At 40.4% G+C, this 19911-nt stretch overlaps 1 protein-coding gene across 1 annotated transcript in view; it reads right to left on the bottom strand.

Annotated features, from left to right (window-relative positions):
• ARIH1 (ariadne RBR E3 ubiquitin protein ligase 1) overlaps nt 1–19709 on the bottom strand; it is a 129036-nt gene extending 109327 nt beyond the window's left edge. Inside the window, exon 1 of the mRNA XM_004463732.5 lies at nt 19147–19709. Coding sequence (XP_004463789.1) covers nt 19147–19515 — 369 coding nt within the window. The 5' untranslated portion in view covers nt 19516–19709. The remainder of the gene's footprint in view (nt 1–19146) is intronic.
• Between the last annotated feature and the right edge of the window lie 202 nt (nt 19710–19911).

The raw sequence follows: 19911 nt of genomic DNA, 5'->3' as shown, positions 1-19911 counted from the left end.
ATTTTAAGGCTATACTCCATTATAGGTTTTTTGTTTTGTTTTGTTTTGTTTTTGAGGGGGTCCTGGGGAATGAACCTGAGACCTCGTACATATGAAGCAGGCGCTCAATCACTGAGCTACCCCCACTCCGCTCCATGAAGTTTTAAAATGGGACAAGTAGTAGACTTCTCACACTATTCCACCCTTGTTTATTACTTATTTGGATTCATAGACCTTGGCAATAAAGTCACAAGTCAGGGGAAGCGGACTCGGCCCAATGGATAGGGCATGTGCCTACCACATGGGGGGTCTGCGGTTCAAACCCCAGGCCTCCAGACCCATGTGTAGCTGGCCCATGCACAGTGCTGATGCACGCAAGTGCCCTGCGATGCAGGGGTGCCCCCCACATAGTGGAGCCCCACGCGCAAGGAGTGCACCCCGTAAGGAGAGCCGCCCAGCACAAAAGAAAACACAGCCTGCCCAGGAATGGCGCTGCATACACAGAGAACTGACACAAGATGATGCAACAAAAAGAAACACAGATTCCTGGTGCCGCTGATAAGGACAGAAGTGGTCACAGAAGAACACACTGCGAATGGACAGAGAGAGCAGACAACTGGGGTGGGGGTGGGGGTGGGGGTGGGGAGGTGGGGAAAGGGGAGAGAAAAAAAAATTTTTTTTTTAAATTTAAAAAAAAAAAGTCACAAGTCAGAACCCAATGACACTGTCTGCATAAGGCAGTCTCCTGGCATAAGAGGGTGGAGAAAGGTAGAGTGTGGATCTGGAGAGGCAAACAGAAATACCCAGCACACAAAAAACAATAATAGGGAAGCGGACTTGGCCCAGTGGTTAGGGCGTCTGCCCACCACATGGGAGGTCCGTGGTTCAAACCCCGGGCCTCCTTGACCCGTGTGGAGCTGGCCCAGGAGCAGTGCTGATGCACGCAAGGAGTGCCCTGCCACACAGGGGTGTTCCCTGCGTAGGGGAGCCCCACGCACAATAAGCGCGCCCCGTAAGGAGAGCCACCCAGTGCCAAAGAAAGTGCAGCCTGCCTAAGAATGGTGCTGCCCACATGGAGAGCTGACACAACAAGGTGACGCAACAAAAAGAAACACACATTTCCATGCCACTGACAACAGAAGCAGACAAAGAAGACGCAGCAAATAGACACATAGAACAGACAACCCGGGGAGGGGGGATGGGGGGAAGGGAAGAGAAATAAATAAATAAATCTTAAAAAAAAAACAATATTCGCAGGTTTTATTTCTATTTAGTGATACAAAATACTGAGTTTTCAAACCTAGTATATGCCAAGTTATGAAAACTTAGGCAAGTTCTTATCCATAAATGGGTAAAAATGCCATCTACTTCATAGAACAATTGTGAAGACTAAAATCTGAAACAAGTGGTAGAGGGGAAAAAAAAGGAAAAGAAAATGTTAGACAATGAGAGTTAATTCAGTAAAGTCAGATGCAGAGAACCGTGATTAATTCACATACACCAAAAAAGGATCTAGTACCAAGACTTATTTTTATCAGTAATAAAAATCAATAAAAAACATTCATATTTAATTTTTACTATTAAATCTGTGTTTACCAACTATATACCAGGAACTGTGCTGGGCATTGGGAATAACTAAATTAATATCCTCAAGGATTCAGAGTCTACTGGGAGAATAAATAATGATAACAAATAGCTTATAAAAGTACCTGTATGTACAAAGTTCTGAAACCCATTCACAGAGCAGACCAAAGAAGAAATGGTGATTATAGTAGGTCTGGAAGTTGAGTAAGTTTATCAAGGGGGAAACATTTGATAAAGGAAAAAAAGCCCTACAAAGACACAGAGTGTCAATATTTTTCTATCCCTGGATGAGTATGAATAGCAAATAAGGTAGGCCAAACTATAAATAGACTAATCTATCATGTTAAGGAATCTTTTTTTTTTTTTTTAAAGATTTATTTATTTAATTTCCCCCCCTCCCCTGGTTGTCTGTTCTTGGTGTCTATTTGCTGCGTCTTGTTTCTTTGTCCGTTTCTGTTGTGAGCGGCACGGGAAGTGTGGGCGGCGCCATTCCTGGGCAGGCTGCTCTTTCTTTTCACGCTGGGCGGCTTTCCTCACGGGCGCACTCCTTGCGCGTGGGGCTCCCCCACGCGGGGGACACCCTTGCGTGGCAAGGCACTCCTTGCGCGCATCAGCGCTGCGCATGGCCAGCTCCACACGGGTCAAGGAGGTCCGGGGTTTGAACCGCGGACCTCCCACATGGTAGACAGACGCCCTAACCACTGGGCCAAAGTCCGTTTCCCAAGGAATCTTTTATCCTAATCTGCATCCTCTACTAACCGTTATTAGAACCCCAAATACAGAACATGGCATTGCCTGCCCACGTACTCTGCTAAGAAGGTTCCTCCTAAGTATGGCTTCCTATCCCAATGCCCCACTTGATGAATGGTAAAGATTTGGTATATCTCCTCAAACCAGATTTAAATCAACTATGAATATGCTGTTGGTAATTCATAAACTGAAGAGGATAATTGCCCTGTAAAAAGGGAGATATTTCAGCATTCTCTGAAAAATTTGACTGCAAAGGCCCCATTTTCCATTATCAATATCACCCTTTTCATGTTCTTTGATTTTTCTGATTTTGCCAAGGAGAGCCTTCAAGTAACTTTTTAAATATCTTCTAAAATGACTCTATCCTCCCATGAAGGTGGGAAATAATGATTTTCCTTCTTTCCTTAAAACCAAATGGTCAATTTGGAGGGCAGGACTTTACTTAACCCAGCAGCAAAAAGGGGCCAACACAAAATGAAAGTGAACCACACACCAGGGTTGATATGGTTTAAAAGTAACACTTCAAAAGACAAACTGGCAGGGTGTGGAATTTCTGTAACAAAACATGAATATTCTCAACTTTGAAAGCAAGCCTAGGGCAAAGCCAGGAATAGGAAATAAGTGTATTTGGGCAACACAAAGATAAAGTCAAGCTTTAGGTCTTGAGTTATTGTCTTTGCTATCAGTATTTATTTACATGTCAGTTTGCCCTCCTAGACTATGAGCCCTGGGGAAAAAATATACACCACTCATCTTCACACACTTACTGCCAAGCACATGTGCATGGGAGAGACGTACGAGGGCAAAGGTTTAATAGAGATTAGGCAAAATATAGTTCTGGAAGAAGCATGGTGGTTTTAAGGATCGCAACAAGAAAGAGAGCCAAGTTCAAGACACGAAGTGGCATTAGATCAGATAGAAGATTTTGTTCTTTTAAGTTCCTATCTTGAAAGCAGTCACATTTAACTTCCCTTTGTCTTTACCTGAATTTTGTAACTGGAAAAGAACTTTGGAAATCATAAAGCCTAAACCCCGAATTTACAAGGGCAAATTCAGCCTAGAGACTGATTTTGTCTAAGGTCATACAAAAAGTAATATAGCTGGCCTAGACTCTAGTCCTAGACTGTATAAGAGTTTTATGAAATTATTCAGAATGTGAATTAATAGACAATATAACGCACTTAAGAGTTTTATAAAAACTTGTTTGTCCCACATATAATTTTGGTAAGCCTACTGTACTATGCAAGAGTACTCAATTTAGAGGATTTTCAAGGTCACTTTTTATTACTCATTAAGCATAACATAATTTTTTTTTTAATTTTATGATTCTAGAACTAAAATCTAGCCTTACAACCATATTCCTATATCTCATCCTTCCTTTGCCCATGGTATCTATGGTAGCCAGCCTCCAAGATAGCCCCCAGTGATCCCCATCTCGCGGCATTTGTATAGTTCTGCCATACTAAATAGGGCTGACTTGTTAAACCAATGTGATATCACAGAGTATGACTTCCAAAGCTAGATCCTAAAAGACAATGCAGTGTCCATCCTATACTCTCGGATTATTTGCTCTGGGGGAAACCAGGTGCTATGGAGTGATGACACTCAAGTAGCCCCAGGAAGAGACCCATGTGATGAAGAATTAAGGCTTCCTACCAGCAGTCACGTTGAGTGAGCTATCTTGAAAGCAGTTTCTTCAGCCCAAGACAAGAATTTAGATGAATGCAGGCCCACCTCACAGGAGGATAACCACCTCACCACAGACCCTGAACCAGAACCACCCAGCTAAGCCACTCAGAAACTGAGATAATGTTTGTTGCTTCAAGCCACTAAATTTTTGGGTAATTTGTTAACCGAAGCAGTTGATAAAGTGACTCATCTAAAGTCAGAGTCAATTAGCTATAGTAAAAGACCCATTTTAGTACTGTAGTTTTCATTATATAAAAACAGAGAAAAGTTAGGTACCAGAATTTGATTGCAAAAAGTGTGGTAGAGTAGAAAGAGCTTGTTCTTTAAAGTCAAAAATACCTGGTTTCAATTACCTCCAACAGTCTCTAATAGAGGGGGGGAAATGAATATATACATTACTTAGCTTCTCTAACTTCAATTTATTCATCTGTGTAAGGGAGACAATAATATCTACTTTTAAAAAAAAAAAAGATCTATTTATTTATTTATTTATCTCCCCTTCCCCCCAACCGGGCTGGCTGTTCTCTGTGTCTATTTGCTGCGTCTTCTTTGTCAGCTTCTTTTGTTGTCAGCGGCACGGGAATCTGTGTTTCTTTTTGCTGCGTCGTCTTGTGTCATTTCTCCATGTGGGCAGAGCCATTCTTAGGCAGGCTGCACTTTCTTTGGCGCTGGGCAGCTCTCCTTACGGGGGCACATACCTTGAGCGTGGGGCTCCCCTATGCGGGCATGGTATTTCCTTGTGCGTGGCACGGTACTCCTTGTGCACATCAGCTCTGCGTGTGGGCCAGCTCCACACGGGTGAAGGTGGCCCGGGGTTTGAACCGCGGACCTTCCATGTGGTAGACGGATGCCCTAACCACTGGGCCAAGTCTGCCGCCAATACTATCTATTTTAGTGAGGTTTTGCAACAAATTAATACACATGAAAACACCTAATATATTCCATAAAATAACAATTATCACTGTTGTCTAGGTCTGTGAGTCCCACCTCACATATAAATAACATAGAGCTTTTTATCCTCCAGTCTGTTATTTTCCCAAATCCCAGACAGAATCCTTAACACTAATCTTTAAAATATATTTTCTAGCTAGAATCCAAGTTCCAAAGTGCATTCTGCAGTCCACCAACTGGCTGCCTGTTCCCATGGAATGCTTACTTCAAAAACCCTCACAGACTAAGGGTAGTAACTTATTTTTAAAATATTTATTGTTCCCCTTCCAGGTAGGGTAGATAACCTAAGAGGCAAATAAGTACTCCCACCAAGAACTAAGAAAAGCCAAATAATGTCCAGAAATCATCTGAGAGTAGTAACGAGCTGCCAAGGCAAGAAGAACTAGAAGAGGCGGTGAACTGAGAGGCTTTTACCCTGTGGTAATCAGGGGGCTGAGAATCCACCAGACAAGTGCTGCCGGAGACCAGCGTGGAAGGCAGAATAGTGAACTCCCCTCCTCACCCAAAGATGTGCACATCATAATTTCCACAACCTTTATGAATACATTATGTTACATGGCAAAGGGGAATTAAGGTTGCTAATTAGCTGATCTTCAAATGAGATTATACTATTCTGTCCAATGTAATCACAAGGTCCTTTAAGTGGAAAAGGAAGGGAAGAAAAAAAAAAAGGGCAGAGTCAAAAAGGGATTTGAAGATGTTCTGTCACTAACTTTGAAGGTGGAGGAAAGAGTTACAAGCCCAAGAATTACAAGCAACTTCTACAGAGGTTGAAAAAGGCAAGGAAATGGACTGTCCCCCAGGGCTTCCAGAAGGAACACACCTTGCCAACCCCTGGATTTTAGCCCAAGAGAGATCCATTCAGAACTTCTGACCCCAGAACTATGAAATAATGTGTTGTTTTAAACCAATAATAAGTTAGTGGTAATTTCTTTCAGCAACAACAAGACAAATACACAAAATAACTAGCAGTTTTAATCTAATGGGTCTCAAGCAATGACTGGTATTCCCCTCAGGACATTTGCTGAAATGATGGAATTTCATAGAGCTAGAGACTAAACATCTAAAGGTAAAACCGCTAAAGCACAAAGTGGTGCTTTCAGACAATGATTAAATCTTGGGAGGGCAGAAACTGCTGAGAATACTTTAAAGGGCCAGGAGCAAATCAGAAGTAGACTGAGACTTACTAGTACTAGAACTCAAGACTTATTAGATTGAGGTGATTGATTATTCACCACTCTAACTGCTAGACAGAGGAAAGAATGAAAATCCTCTCTGGATAAATCCAGCATCATCTACAATCTCTACAGTATTTTATATACATCTGACATACAATCAAAAGTAACTACAGGGAGTGGAGAAGCCCTTGGGCATCTCCCTCCCACATCAGGGGTTCCCAGGTTCCTGTATCGGTGCCTGTGCCCATGCCTAAAAATGAAGACTAGCACACAACAAAAAGACACAGAAAGCAGACAGCAAGCACAAACAATGAGAGGGAAGGAGGGGGAAAAATAAATAAATCTTTAAAAATAAAAATAAATAAAAATAATAAGTACCTACACATGCCAAATGACATGAACATGTCACTTGGTTTTGGTTTTCCTCTTGGTTTTCAGAAATCAAGAGAGAAAAAAAGATAATTTATGAAGAGATTCACAGATGATTCAGATACCGGAGTTAGCTGATAAGAACTTTCATAATAACGAAAGGATTAATATGTTCAAGAAAAACAGAGCAAAAAATAGAAAAGAGATGAAAAGATGGACTTACCGGAAAATTACAATCTATTAAAAAAGGATTTCTGGAATTGAAAAATACAGTATCCGAAAAAAAGAAGTAAATAGATGTGTTTAATGGCAGATTAGACACAAAAGAAAATTTAGTGTCTAGAAGATAAATCAATAGAAATTATCCAACTAAAGCACCAAGAAACTGGATGGAAGAAACACAGAACACTGGATACACAGAACAAAATAAAAAGCTCTAATATGTGTAACTGAAGTCTTAGAGGGAAAACAGATCAATGAAACAGAATGGAGAATTTCTAAAACTTAAGAGACATATAACCAAAAAAAAAAAAAAAAAAAAAAAAGAGACATATATGCCCCACATGTTCAAGAAAATTTGAAAACCCCAAGCAGGATAAACAACAACAATAAAAAATTTAAAAAAATAAAATAAAAAAAACACCTAACACATGAATGGTTTTTATCAGCCTTTCACAAAGAAAAAAAAAAACAACTCAAAAGCACTCAAATTTTTTTAAAAAAAGGACTCCTCCCAACAAAAACAATGGGAGCCAGAAAACCACGGAATCTTTAAAATGCTTGGGGGGGGGCATGCAGAGGGAAGCAGTACCAACTTAGAATTCAATACACAGCAAAAATATTCTTCCTAAATGGAAATGAAATAAATAAAAATATTTAGATGCAAAAAAAAAAATTTTTTACAAAGTGTTCACTAAATACCAGCTACTGTTCTGGGCACTGGGACTTATAGCAATGAACAAATTAATAGACAATGTCAGATGGTACCTTTGCTAGCTCCTGCTTGAAAAAAATTAAGCAGTCCATCCCATTTTCAACCATTTTTCCTCAACTAGTCACCTTTTTTTTAAATACATGTATACAGATATGTTTTTATTATTTTTTATTTTAATATATTTTTTATTTATTTTAAGAGATACATAGAGCACACAAAACGTTACATTAAAAAAATATAGGGGATTCCCATATGCCCCACTCCCCACATTCCACTTTTCCCACATCGACAACTTCTTTCCTTACTGTTACAAATGCAACTGATGTAATACAAATGCAATTCCTTACTGTTACAAATGCAATTGATGTAATACATTTTGGAGCACTACTACACAGCATGGATTATAGCTTACATTGTAGTTTGCGCTCTCTCCCAGTCCATTCAGTAGGTTATGGACAAATATGTAATGTCCTGCATCTGTCCCTGCAATATCATTCAGGACAACTCCAAGTCCCAAAAATGGCCCCATATTACATCTTTTTTCCCTCTCCCTGCCTTCAGCAACTCCACTGGCCACTGTCTCTACATCAATGATATAATTTCCTCCACTGCTAGAATCACAGTAATTCTATAGTAGAATACTAGTAAGTACCTCTAGTCCGTATTTTATTCCCCAATCCTGAGGACTCTGGGATGGTGATGCCCACTCTACCTCTTACTTGAGAAGGGGCTTTGATCCCACATGGATGACGGCTGGGACTCTTCTGCTTGCAGTTGTAGAGTCTCTCAGTTCCTTGGTATGGTAGTTGTCCATCCTCACCTCCTTGTTACTGTCCTGGGTGAGCCCAACGAACTGGAAAGTAGGTGTTGCAACTCTAGGTTCAGGGCCCAGCTGACACATGGGCAGCCCAGAGACTCAAGTCTCCTGGACATACACCTACTAACCCCACAGTCAAATACAGGTTCAATAAAAAGAACAGGAGAGGCATGTGTAGAGAAGTCACATCTGAGTCCAACTCCGTCACACTCAGGAGCACAACGCAGGGACCACTGGCAAGGCAGCAAACTCTGGAGCCATCTGTCACGACTGTAGGACCTGGGTGTCTTTGTAGACCTCAGAAGCACCACTACCTAGGGTAGTATCTACTTCAGCTGTCTATGAGATCGTGCTGAGACATGCGTAAGTGCCACCCACCTGATGACCCCCCAACTCATTTGTCTTTACCATTTCCCCTTTTATTCAAGCTCTTTTTCCAGTTATATCACAACTGGTGCTTGGTATCAATCCCTCGGTGCCAAGGAGGCTCATCCCCGGGAGTCATGTCCCACACTGGGAGGAAGGTGCATATAATGCATTTATATGATTAGTTTGGCTTAGAGAGTGACCACATTTGAGCAACATGGAGGATCTCAAGAGGTAACTCTTGGGCATCATGCAACACTAGGCCAAGCTGAAATTTCAAGCACAAAAGGCTCATAAGCATAGTCATCAGTACCAAGGGCCCGTCGATAGACCATCCTTCTTCACTGGTCATTGCCCTCACACTTGGGGGATTGTTGCTCTTCCACTGGAGAATGTGGCAGAGCTCCCCAAGATGGGAACCCAGCACTCCCTCAGTTGTTGCATGAATCTCTATCCAACAAACATCGGATCGTATCTATATACCCTAAATTCTAGTTACCTTTTTTATTCACATTTTCTAGATTTCATTTCCTAAGTACAGAGTGTAATACTTTTGTTAATACTCCTGAGCATCTAATGTAGCTTGCTCAACAATCTGATTCATCAGTAAATACCTGTTCTTAATTTGTTATTTATAAGCCTTTGTAAATTAATAGCAAACTCAATGCAGTTAGAGAATGAAGCAATCTAGTCATATCTCCTGTTTGCATAATCTCATCACATTTCTTTAATGATTCAGAAATATTTCAAATTATTAGAGCAGTGGTTCTCAATTTGTTTGGTTTCCTTTTTCATCTTAAAAAATACTGAGAATGCCAAAGTTTGGTTCATATGCATTTTAACCATCAATATTAACCATATTAGATATTAAAACAGGCATTTAAAAAATCTTTTAATCCATTTAAAACAGTAATAAACTATAATAGGTTACTATGACATTCTTATGAAAAATTAGCTATGTTTTAAAACAAAAAATTTAGTAAGACTACTGTACTATTTTACATGTTTCCTAAATCTAATACTTGGCTTAACAGAAAATAGCTGGATTTTCATATCTGCTTCTGTATTCAACCACTTGCAATACATGGTTTTGTTTGAATATGAAGAAAATGTAGCCTCAGAAAGATAGGTAGCTAGAAAACAAAGGAACCCTTTAATAGCCTTTTCTGACTAAACTCAAAAAGTGGTCGTTTCTTAAGGGCTGGTCAACAATGTAGAATGTGAAACCATATCAAAAAACTTTTCAAACTTGTTACATTAGAATCCATTGGTCTACCTTGAACTTTAAACGAATCTTTTACCCATGTATGATTGTGAAATATCATGCATTGGTCATTCAGAAAATATTGGTTTACATAACAGAGAGCAGACAACGGGGGGGGGGGGGGAGGGGGTGTGGAAAGGGGAGAGAAGTAAATAAAAAATAAATTATAAAATCTTTAAAAAAAAAGAAAGAAAATAGGCGGCGGACTTGGCCCAGTGGTTAGGGCGTCCGTCTACCACATGGGAGGTCTGCGGTTCAAACCCCAGGCCTCCTTGACCCGTGTGGAGCTGGCCCACGCACAGTGCTGATGTGCGCAAGGAATGCCCTGCCACGCAGGGGTGTCCCCCACGTAGGGGAGCGCCACGTGCAAGGAGTGCGCCCCGTAAGGAAAGCTGCCCAGAGCGAAAGAAAGTGCAGCCTGCCTAAGAATGGCACCGTCCACACAGAGAAATGACACAAGATGACGCAGCAAAAAGAGACACAGAGAACAGACAACTGGGGTGGGGGGGAGGGAAGGGGAGAGAAATAAATAAATCTTAAAAAAAAAAAAAAGGATGCTGTATTAAAAAAAAAAAAAAGAAAAGAAAATATTGGTTCACTATGCTATGTAGATCTTCCAAATGTTGATACATTATACAACATCTCATCAGTACTTAGGAAGCTTTCAAGCTCCCAGTGGCAGATATAAATTTTCCAAAATTCCAATTTTCACTTGTAAACTCAAATTTTATCATTGGTAACAAACTGTTAGCCGTTTTCCTTGAAATGACAATTTGCTTCATTCAAGGACATTTGCCAAACGTTTATTTGCCATATGTCTAAATAACCATAGTTTGCCAGTAGTTCCTTCAAGAAATATGGTGTTCCATCAAAAAAGCAGTTTTTTCAGCTCGCAAGTCAAACAACTGCACAAATGTTTTCCCTTGAGATAACTACTATACTTCAATATGCAGTAATGCTTTATGCTTACCTCCCATTTTGTCACACAGGCTATTAAGATGTGCACTCAAGGGATAAGATTTAATAAAACTAATAATTTTACTGCTTCATCAAGGGCATTAAGTGAAACTGGTATTTTTTAGTATGAGTGCATGGTAGCAAAGAATACAGTAACAGTATAATTTGGTGCCACTGTTTTGATTTGTGCCAGTGGTATAACCCACCCATTGCTTTTGCACCATCAGTACTAATGTCAACACATTTAAAAAGGCAAGTTAACATCTAAATATTATAAAACAGTTTTTCTCTTAAGGAACCACTTTAAGAACAGCTCAATTAGAGTGACTTGATTGTTTTTAACATCAATGTTAGTTCAAAGAAAGTTCCAGGAAACTACACGCAAATAAAGTTTAATCTAAAAGGGCCTCATCTATTTAGGAGCTTTGAAAGCTTATGTTCTTGGAATTTAAACATTTTTTCTTGCCATCTTTTTCTATTATCACTTTGATATTATCTACGAATCATAATACAATTTAAAAGCATCAAAAGAAAATACTGCTTGGTTCCTTGTTTACAGATAAGCAAACTGAGGCAACTAGCATTTATTAGGCAAGGACACTCTTCAAGTATTTACTTTCTACAATATGAGAGACTGTTGGTGTGCTACACCCTATGGACACAAAGATGAAAGATTGGACTCTCTCGCAAAACTATCATATCTAGCTAGCTAGAGAGACTCAACTATACAGATGGCTATATTACAACCTCATGTAGGCTACACCAAAAAATCTCTATCAAGTACTATGCAATCACAGGTACAGAAGTATTGGAAAGGTAGGGAACAGGGATATAAAAAAGACCTGGAAAGAGATAATACTTGAACTGAGTCTGAATAGCTGTACATCAGGCAGTTAAGGTCATCGTAGGAAGAGAGACCAGCATAAGCAATAGTAGGGAAAGAAAAATGTATATATTATACATAAAAGAATTATAGACAGTGCAATTGTAAGTAGGAGACTCAGGAACAATAGCAGATAAGAATGGCAAATTAGCTGACATCCAGATGTGGAAGCCATGAATGTCATATTAAGGAGTCTGGACTAGACTATTTTACAGGAAACGGAGGGACAATGGAGCCTTTTTTCATCAGAAGAATGAACACTGCATTTCTTTTTGGCAGTATATGACAAGTAAGAGTAGAAGCCGAGAGACAAGAAGGCAAGACAAAAAAAGAGGCCAGAGACTAGGTTTAGGTATTAAAAGTAAAGAGAGGATCAACATGAAACAAATTTCATGGATAACTGGATGCAGGGAATGCAGGAAAAGTCAAGGATGACTCTCAAATTGCAAAAATGGTTAACTGTTGGGTCAATCAAAAGGAAAAGTCCTGAGAAGAAAAGATAGTAAATGTGGGTTTCAAATAAACGTCAGAGAAATATTTGTTCACAAATTTCAAATAAGTGCCTAGAGGTTTTTACTCATAAATACTTGCTAAGAATCAGAAAATACTTCCATCTCTTATACTAAATTATTAAAAAATTGTTCAATCGTGATTGGGAAGACATATTACCCAGTAACTGGAGTCAGTTAATATTTAAACTAGAAGTATGACAGTTTCAAAGGAGAGAGCAAAGCAAGCCTGGAGAAAAGTGTTTGGGGTCACAGCTATTCTTAGCATTAAACAAATGTCTTAGTAATAAGGAAATTTTACCTAATACTTGATCACCTGCTATACTTTTTGCTAAAGTACACATTTTTTTAAATGGAACATAGCAAGAAAGGAAAGAAATATGCTTAATGAACAATGTCCACATGAGAAAAAAAACTGGGAAAACTGTCAACACAGTATTTGGCATTTCTCATTTAAAACCTCACAAACTTTGGCTTAGTATCAGTATTCTCATTTCTTAAAATGCATCTAACAAACAAGCGTCTTGTTTCTTTGTCCGCTTCTGTTGCCATCAGCGGCACAGAAGTGTGTGCGGCGCCATTCCTGGGCAGGCTGCACTTTCTTTCACACTGGGTGGCTCTCCTTATGGGGCGCACTCCTTGCGCATGGGGCTCTCCTACACGATGGACGCCCCCGCGTGGCACGGCACTCCCTGCGCACATCAGCACCGTGCATGGGCCAGCTGCACACGAGTCAAGGATGCCCGGGGTTTGAACTGTGGACCTCCCATGTGGTAGACGGACACCCTAACCACTGGGCCAAGTCCACTTCCCTAAATTTTTAAAAAGTATAAAATCCCCAGATAATTCCAACATGTAGTTGGGTTAAAAAACAACAGTGGATTGGAGAATCTCAAATTCCTGCCAATCCAAGAATGCAAACTATTTCAATCTTAGCCATTAAAAGGTAATTAAGGTTTAAAAATGCTATGCAAAGCCAAACACAAATTATTGTTAATCTAAAACCAAAATTCCATACTATGCCCTCCCATTAGTACAATCCATGAAATTGACTGAATAAGCATTATACAATAGGTATGTTTATCTTTTGGACTGAGATCTCTCTAACTGTGGTAGGCCGCCTCTAAGCTGATCCTCGTCTCCTGGTATTTGCACTCCTTGTATAATCCCCTTCTTCTGGATGTGGGCTGTATTTAGTTACCCACTTCTAATAAACGGAATATGACAAAAGGGACAGAATGTCACTTCTGAAATTAAATTATAAAAGGACTGTGACTTCCATCTTGGAGGCACTCCTCGATTTCTAGCTCTGGGGGAAACAAGCTACTGTTGTAAACTGCCTACAGGCCCACAGGATAAGGAACTGATGTTTCTGGCTAACAATCACCTGGTGAAAACCTGAGTCCTCCCCCAAGAGCCAAATGAGTGAGGTTAGAACGGGATCCTACTGGAGTCAAGCCTTGAGAACTGCAGCCCCAGCTGACACCTTGATTGAAGCTTCATGAAAGAACCAGAGTCAGAGGCACTCAACTTAAACCAAGCCCAGATTCCTGACCCACAGAGATGTGAAATAATAAATATTTCAGAGAGAGAGAAAAGAGTGTGTGTGTGTGTGTGTATTTAAGCGACTAAATTCTGGGGAAATGCAGGGCAAAAGACAACTAATACAGCTAGCATAGGTGAAACCCAAAAGAAAGAATTTGATATGATGGTTCCCACTTTCTTGATAATATCAAACCTTCCAGCCTCCACATTATCATCTACCATTTATAAACTCTATTTAAGCTGATCTTACCATTATACAGATGCTCCCTAATTGCCACCTCGTTCAACTTAACTTCTTTAACTGGCTTCCTATCTACCCATCCATCCATATTCTAGCCATCTTCCAAACAGCACCTACAGATTTCTCTTCTAAGAACACCTATTACTATCCACTTAGCACTTGATTAAACTACTTACTGACCTAATAGCTTTGAGTGACTTCATTCAAAGGGATCATAAACTCCTTAAGATAAATCATATTCCCATCAATATTGAGTACCAGACTGAGCAGGTACAATTACGAGTATCCAAGACCTTTTATCTCTTCCAGAGTATTAAGAAATGAGGGAACTCTCTCAACCCTTTTTTTTTTTTTGGCTGAAAAAAAAAAACGAGGAGGAGAGGGGTGGAAAGAAACAAAGCCCTCCAATCTATAGTGTGAGATGTCACTAGTTTGATGGGTATGTTTGAAATAACTGAGTAAATGCCACCTTATCTAAAGGACAGCAGTTAACGATGACAAATCCCTTCCAACCTTATGATTAGCCTAGTAAGTGCTGCACAGACTTTTGAAATTTCCCTTTTATTAGTTTCTTAAAACAACTTACCTTCCATCATAAACCCACCTCTGTAGTAACTGATCACTAGTCATAATATACGGATAAACACGGCTGTTAAATGTCAACAAGATCAGTGGTTTTCAAGTTTAGCTTGCATCAGCATCACCTGGAGAGCTTGTTAAATCAGACTGCTGAACATCACCCTCAGTTTCTGATTCATTGAATTACTGTCATAAGCAACTGAACAAGTCAATGTAATTTAAAACTTACAGCTCAAGAAGATCATCTAAGAAAAGATAAAAGAAGGAAATCTAAACCATACCAAACACCTTAATATCTTCAAGGCTCAGACACACACATAACTGCAAATAAATCAATCAATTTAAGTTAATCTTGATATAACATTTGAATTCAATTTCTAGGAAACAATGAGCATCTCCAATTAACTAAGGAAAACACTCAAAGGCTTTAAAAAGCTATGAAGTAAACAAATGAAACATTTAATGTAAAAAGATCAATCTAGTAGTTTAACCCTCTTATTTTCACTTGGCAGATTAAATAAAACAAACAAACAAAAAAAACACCCTAAGGTTCTCAGATGTAATTACCTTGCCAGTTAGAGGAAAAGCCAGAGCTAGAATTGATTCCCTAGCCAGTACACAATACACTGAAATATACTGCCTTCCTTAATTTATGTTTATAATCCATTTTGGACTCAAATAAGTTTTCTTTAATTTCAAATCAACTTCCTACCAAGGCAAGACACCCACTTCTCCTTATACCTCCTCTCTGACCATTCCAACCAATGACCTCAAACTCCGTTTTCAGCACACCCTTCTCAGAACTCCACTCATTCTCCCTGAGTGAAAATTATGACAGTGGACGAACTATCATTATACCAGTGGTTCAGAACTATCATTGGAGCAGCTAAAACTATACAGATAATCAGGCTCCACCCCAGATTTAATGAATTCTCTAGGAATCTAAGAATGCTTAGGCAGGAACACATTGTCTACTTAACACAGAGCCTGGTATACACAGAACACACAAACATGTGCTGAATATTGTTGTGGAAATAAAAAATGACCAGTTTAAACACCTCCCAACTGCACAACTGTGTGGTGTTAGTTTAAGTAATAAATTACCTAGATATTTAAGCAGCTAGGTTAAGTAAATATAGTTTGGCAAGATAAGGGCTTTATACACTTCTTTTATTATGGTACTGGTTAAAGAAAATCCCTGATCTTTTCTTAAAAAGCTCAAAAGGTAACTGTAAAAGATTTAAATAAAACACCAAATTAAGCAAATTATAACCAGAGTTACAGAAAGCCAGAAAACTGTAAGTTTTCTGAAAGTGTTGACTTAAGTGAACACTAGAACTAACCTGCAGATCTCTATAAATAACAGAATTTATCTGTTGTTGCCAGAACTCCTTGCAGAACAAGTAGTCAAGTTCCAAAGGAAAGATTAAATTAACCTGACAATCTTTTCACATTTTGAACTTTTCTCCTGCAAATTATTTCAAAATCACTAATAACATACCTGATTTCATAATGAAAAGGTGGAGTTGGGGAGTAAGGTATTTAAAAATTTTGAACAGTAAATTCTCTACTTTGAACCACATAAAAACAATGACTTTTAACTTGATAAACTTAAAATTTGTAGTCCCATTACCCTGGGTTCTTAAGAGGGGTCCATGAGCTTGAACTGAAATTCAAAAAAATTCTTGTGGGAATGTGTTGATATGGGTGTGATATATTTATTAAATAATACACAATACAATGTGGACTTAGTAAGGGATCCATTGTCACCTGACTGGCAAAGGGGTCTGTGGAACAAAAAAGGTTAAGAACCCCTACATAAAACCAACTTAAGTTTTTTTAATTGAAAAACCTAGTAAACTGATACTTAAAACCTCTATGATTAACCAATAAGATAAATATCATGGAAAAAGGGAAAATGAGCAAAAGGCAAAGGACAATTCACAAAAAAAAAAAAAGCCTTTGCCCAATGACCATATTATAAGGTCGAACTCACCAGTTTAAAAAAGAGCAAATTTTTAAAATGACCATTTTATTCCAATCAAGTACCGAATGGTGGGAAAAAACAATACAACCTTCTGAGAGCAGTCTGGTAACATGTATCTAATGCCTTGGAAATAAATCCTTTCTAGCAATTCAATTATCCTTAGAAAATAAAACATCCAAAGATGTATCTATAAGGGTATTTCTCATGAATGTTTATAAAAGCAAGAAACTAGAAATAAAAAGAACAGTAATAGATTAAATCTAGTTTAGATCTATAATCATGTATGCACTTGAAAAATATGTACAAAAATTTTCAGGGATTCCTTCTGTTTTTTTGTAACCTGGTTCCTTTATTGAAACAAGGAAAGAATGATCACACCGTTATTAAAAAAATATATATGTATAGCTCATCCAGAAGTCTGGAAAGATTACTATTCATATTTTTGTGTACCTCTCTGGGTGGCAGAATTATAGTCTTATTTTTTCTTGCTTAACCTGTTTTCTTACAAAGTGCATGAATTACCTATAAATTTTAAGTTTAAATCTATGCATATAAATAACCTCTAACATAACCAAAGCTCAATTTAGACCTAGTAAGTATACCATTTCAAGAAAAGATAGTCCAGAATACATTCTATCCTTTGAGTTCACTGATATTTTTAAACATAAACATTCAAGAAGGCATACTTATAAATTCAGTAATCCTATTTAAAAGCATTCTTAAAATGAAGTAAATTAGAAAAACGAGAGTTTTAAAGAATCAAGTATGTTAAGAAGGCAAAAGTAAGACACCTAAAAAATTTCTTTTTGGTTTTTAGTAGGTCTGTTCATTTCCTTATCATTTAGTCTCCCATAAACAAACAAAGAATGTCATGTGTGTATTAGCTACATTCCTGTTCCAGATGTTACATTAAGAACCTGCTTGGCCCCAGTGATTAAGACACACCTAAGAGTTGAGAAAGTCTGATGTTTAACTACATGAAGAGAGACTATAAGCAAGTGAAAAGTTAAATCATACCAATGAATTTTTCAAAAAGATAATTAAAATGCCAATAAGCTGGGCAATTAGTTTGAAAATATCAGATTTTATACACTCGATAGAGAAAACAGAATTCAAAGTTTTACAGCAATTCCTTAATAAAGTTCCCTAGTCAAGAAGTGAAACCTTCTTAATTTAGTGGCCTAAGAACTTATCTGTCATTTTTGGGATCAGAAAGAGTAAAACTTAACTTACGTCTAAAACCCTTCGATTTCCTTTAGACTGTGTGAGATTTCCACATTTTAGTAATAGCACTAAACATTACAGATTTAACTATTATTCAAAACACTGTCTTGAAGTGGGTCTTGATTCAATTTTCAAAAAAAAAATTTATTATACACTATATTGTAAAATCTGTTAATCACAGACCTCTCAACAAGTAGGCAGTAGCATACTACTAATCAATCTGTCCATGAATTTAGCCAACCAATTTAAGTTAAAAATAAAGACTGACATGCAAGAACAGTAACTTGTTCAAGCAGTTTCATTTCACATTAACTAGTGTTCTCTAAAAGTTGCACTGAATCAAGACTTCATTTTTTATTCTTCAACCGTATCCCTGATCTCCCATCAAACAGGTTTTTTCCCCAAATGAAAACTTGATTTTTTAAAGCTCAAAAATGCAAAATCTGACCCACAGAAAAAGATAAAATTTATGCGGTTTATCTACATAAACCAAACCTAACTTACTGACCACGAAATAGCAACTATCAGAGAAAGAAGTCCAAAGCAGAGTACTGACCTCTGCTTTCTAACTCACAATAGAGTCTTGTCCAACATTAGACAATAACACTGCATGTTGTTGTTTTTAACCGCAGGGCTGGTATGCAATCTGCAGTAACTATTCCGACAGCTTCTAGCAAGTCATACGCTTCGACTGGAAAAAGTAGCAGTTAGGTCTCAAACAAACAGAAGAGATGTAAAAAGATGTAAGCAGACTCTCAGCATCGGAAAAGAAGGGCCATCAGCACCTTTTCCGAGAAATAGTTCCCTTCCCCCACCTTTAAGTAGGCACTTAAGACTGCCAAGGAGATCCATTTATTAACTGGTCCCCACTTCGCACACCAAACTGCTCTTAGGCCTACCCTAACCCCTTCCAAAAGTGCAGTAGGACTCAACGGACGGTAACTCTTAGGGGCCCAATTCTTCCCAACTCCTCTTCTCCATGTACCCCTTACTCCTCCGCCCCGCCCGGGTAGGCGCTCCTCGGGCCAGAGGACAGACACCGGGCCAGGGGACGGGCAGGAATTGCCCTCAGAAGAAGGTTTTGGCGGCCGGAGGCCTCCGCCATAGCTGTACCCTGGAAGCACCGCCCCCAGCGCACCTCCCCAAACCCGGCTCCCGACTAACAAGAGAGCGTCTGCTTCCGACACCCTCTAACCCCAGCAGAAACAGCGGGAGAGGCAGGGCCAGGAGGCACGGGGCTGGGCTGCGTACCAGGCCCATGCCTCCTCTCGAAGCCGCGCGAGCCGCCCGAATCCATCCCGGGTCAGGCCTGGTCAAGCCGGCGCGGCGGCCACCCTCACCTGGATGACCTCGTTGACCTCCCGGATACATTCCACCATGTGTTGCAGGATCTGCTCGGCAGTGAGCACCTCGTAGCGGTAATCCTCCTCCTGCTCGTGTCCCGGCCCGCCGCCGCCACCACCGCCGCCGCCACCGCCACCGGGCCCCAGAGCGCTGCCACCGCCGCCGCCCGTCTCCCCGCACAGCAGTCCGTCTCGCTCCCCGCCGACGCCCAGCCCGGGCTCCACCAGCTCCACCTCGCCCAGATCCAGGTTATCATCGTCCGGCTCGTCCTCGTCCTCGTCCTCCTCCTCTTCGGCGCCGCTATCCTCCTCGCTGCACTCCTCGTCCTCGTCGAACTCGTAGTTGTAGCCCTCGTCCGAGTCCATGGCGCGACGCGCGGGGGCCCGGCGGACGCTGGCCCTGAGGCGGGGAGAGGGCGGGGACGCCGAGGCCCCGGCTCTCGCTCTGGCTCCGGCTGATGTCCGGACGCAGGCCTGGCTCCGGCCCCGCGGGCCGCGGCTCCTCCCCGGGCGCGGCGGTTGGCGGCTGGTGGCGACGGGGAGGGCGCGGAGGAGGGAGGGAGCGAGGGGGCCGCTCGCTGCCCGCCTCAGTCAGACGCGGCTCCGCTCCGGCCTCCGAGAGAAAACAGCCCCCAGCGCCACCTCCACGGCCGCTGCTACCGCTACTGAGCCAACAAAGGGGCGTGCGTCACCGCGTCGCGCTGCGTCGTCGCGTCATCCCCTTTTGCGTCACCGCGCCCCGCCGCCCCTGCGTGGAGCCCG

The sequence above is a fragment of the Dasypus novemcinctus genome, chromosome 3, assembly GCF_030445035.2.
Source record: "Dasypus novemcinctus isolate mDasNov1 chromosome 3, mDasNov1.1.hap2, whole genome shotgun sequence".
NCBI lineage: Eukaryota > Metazoa > Chordata > Mammalia > Cingulata > Dasypodidae > Dasypus > Dasypus novemcinctus.
This window is presented reverse-complemented; position numbering and strand designations above follow the sequence as displayed.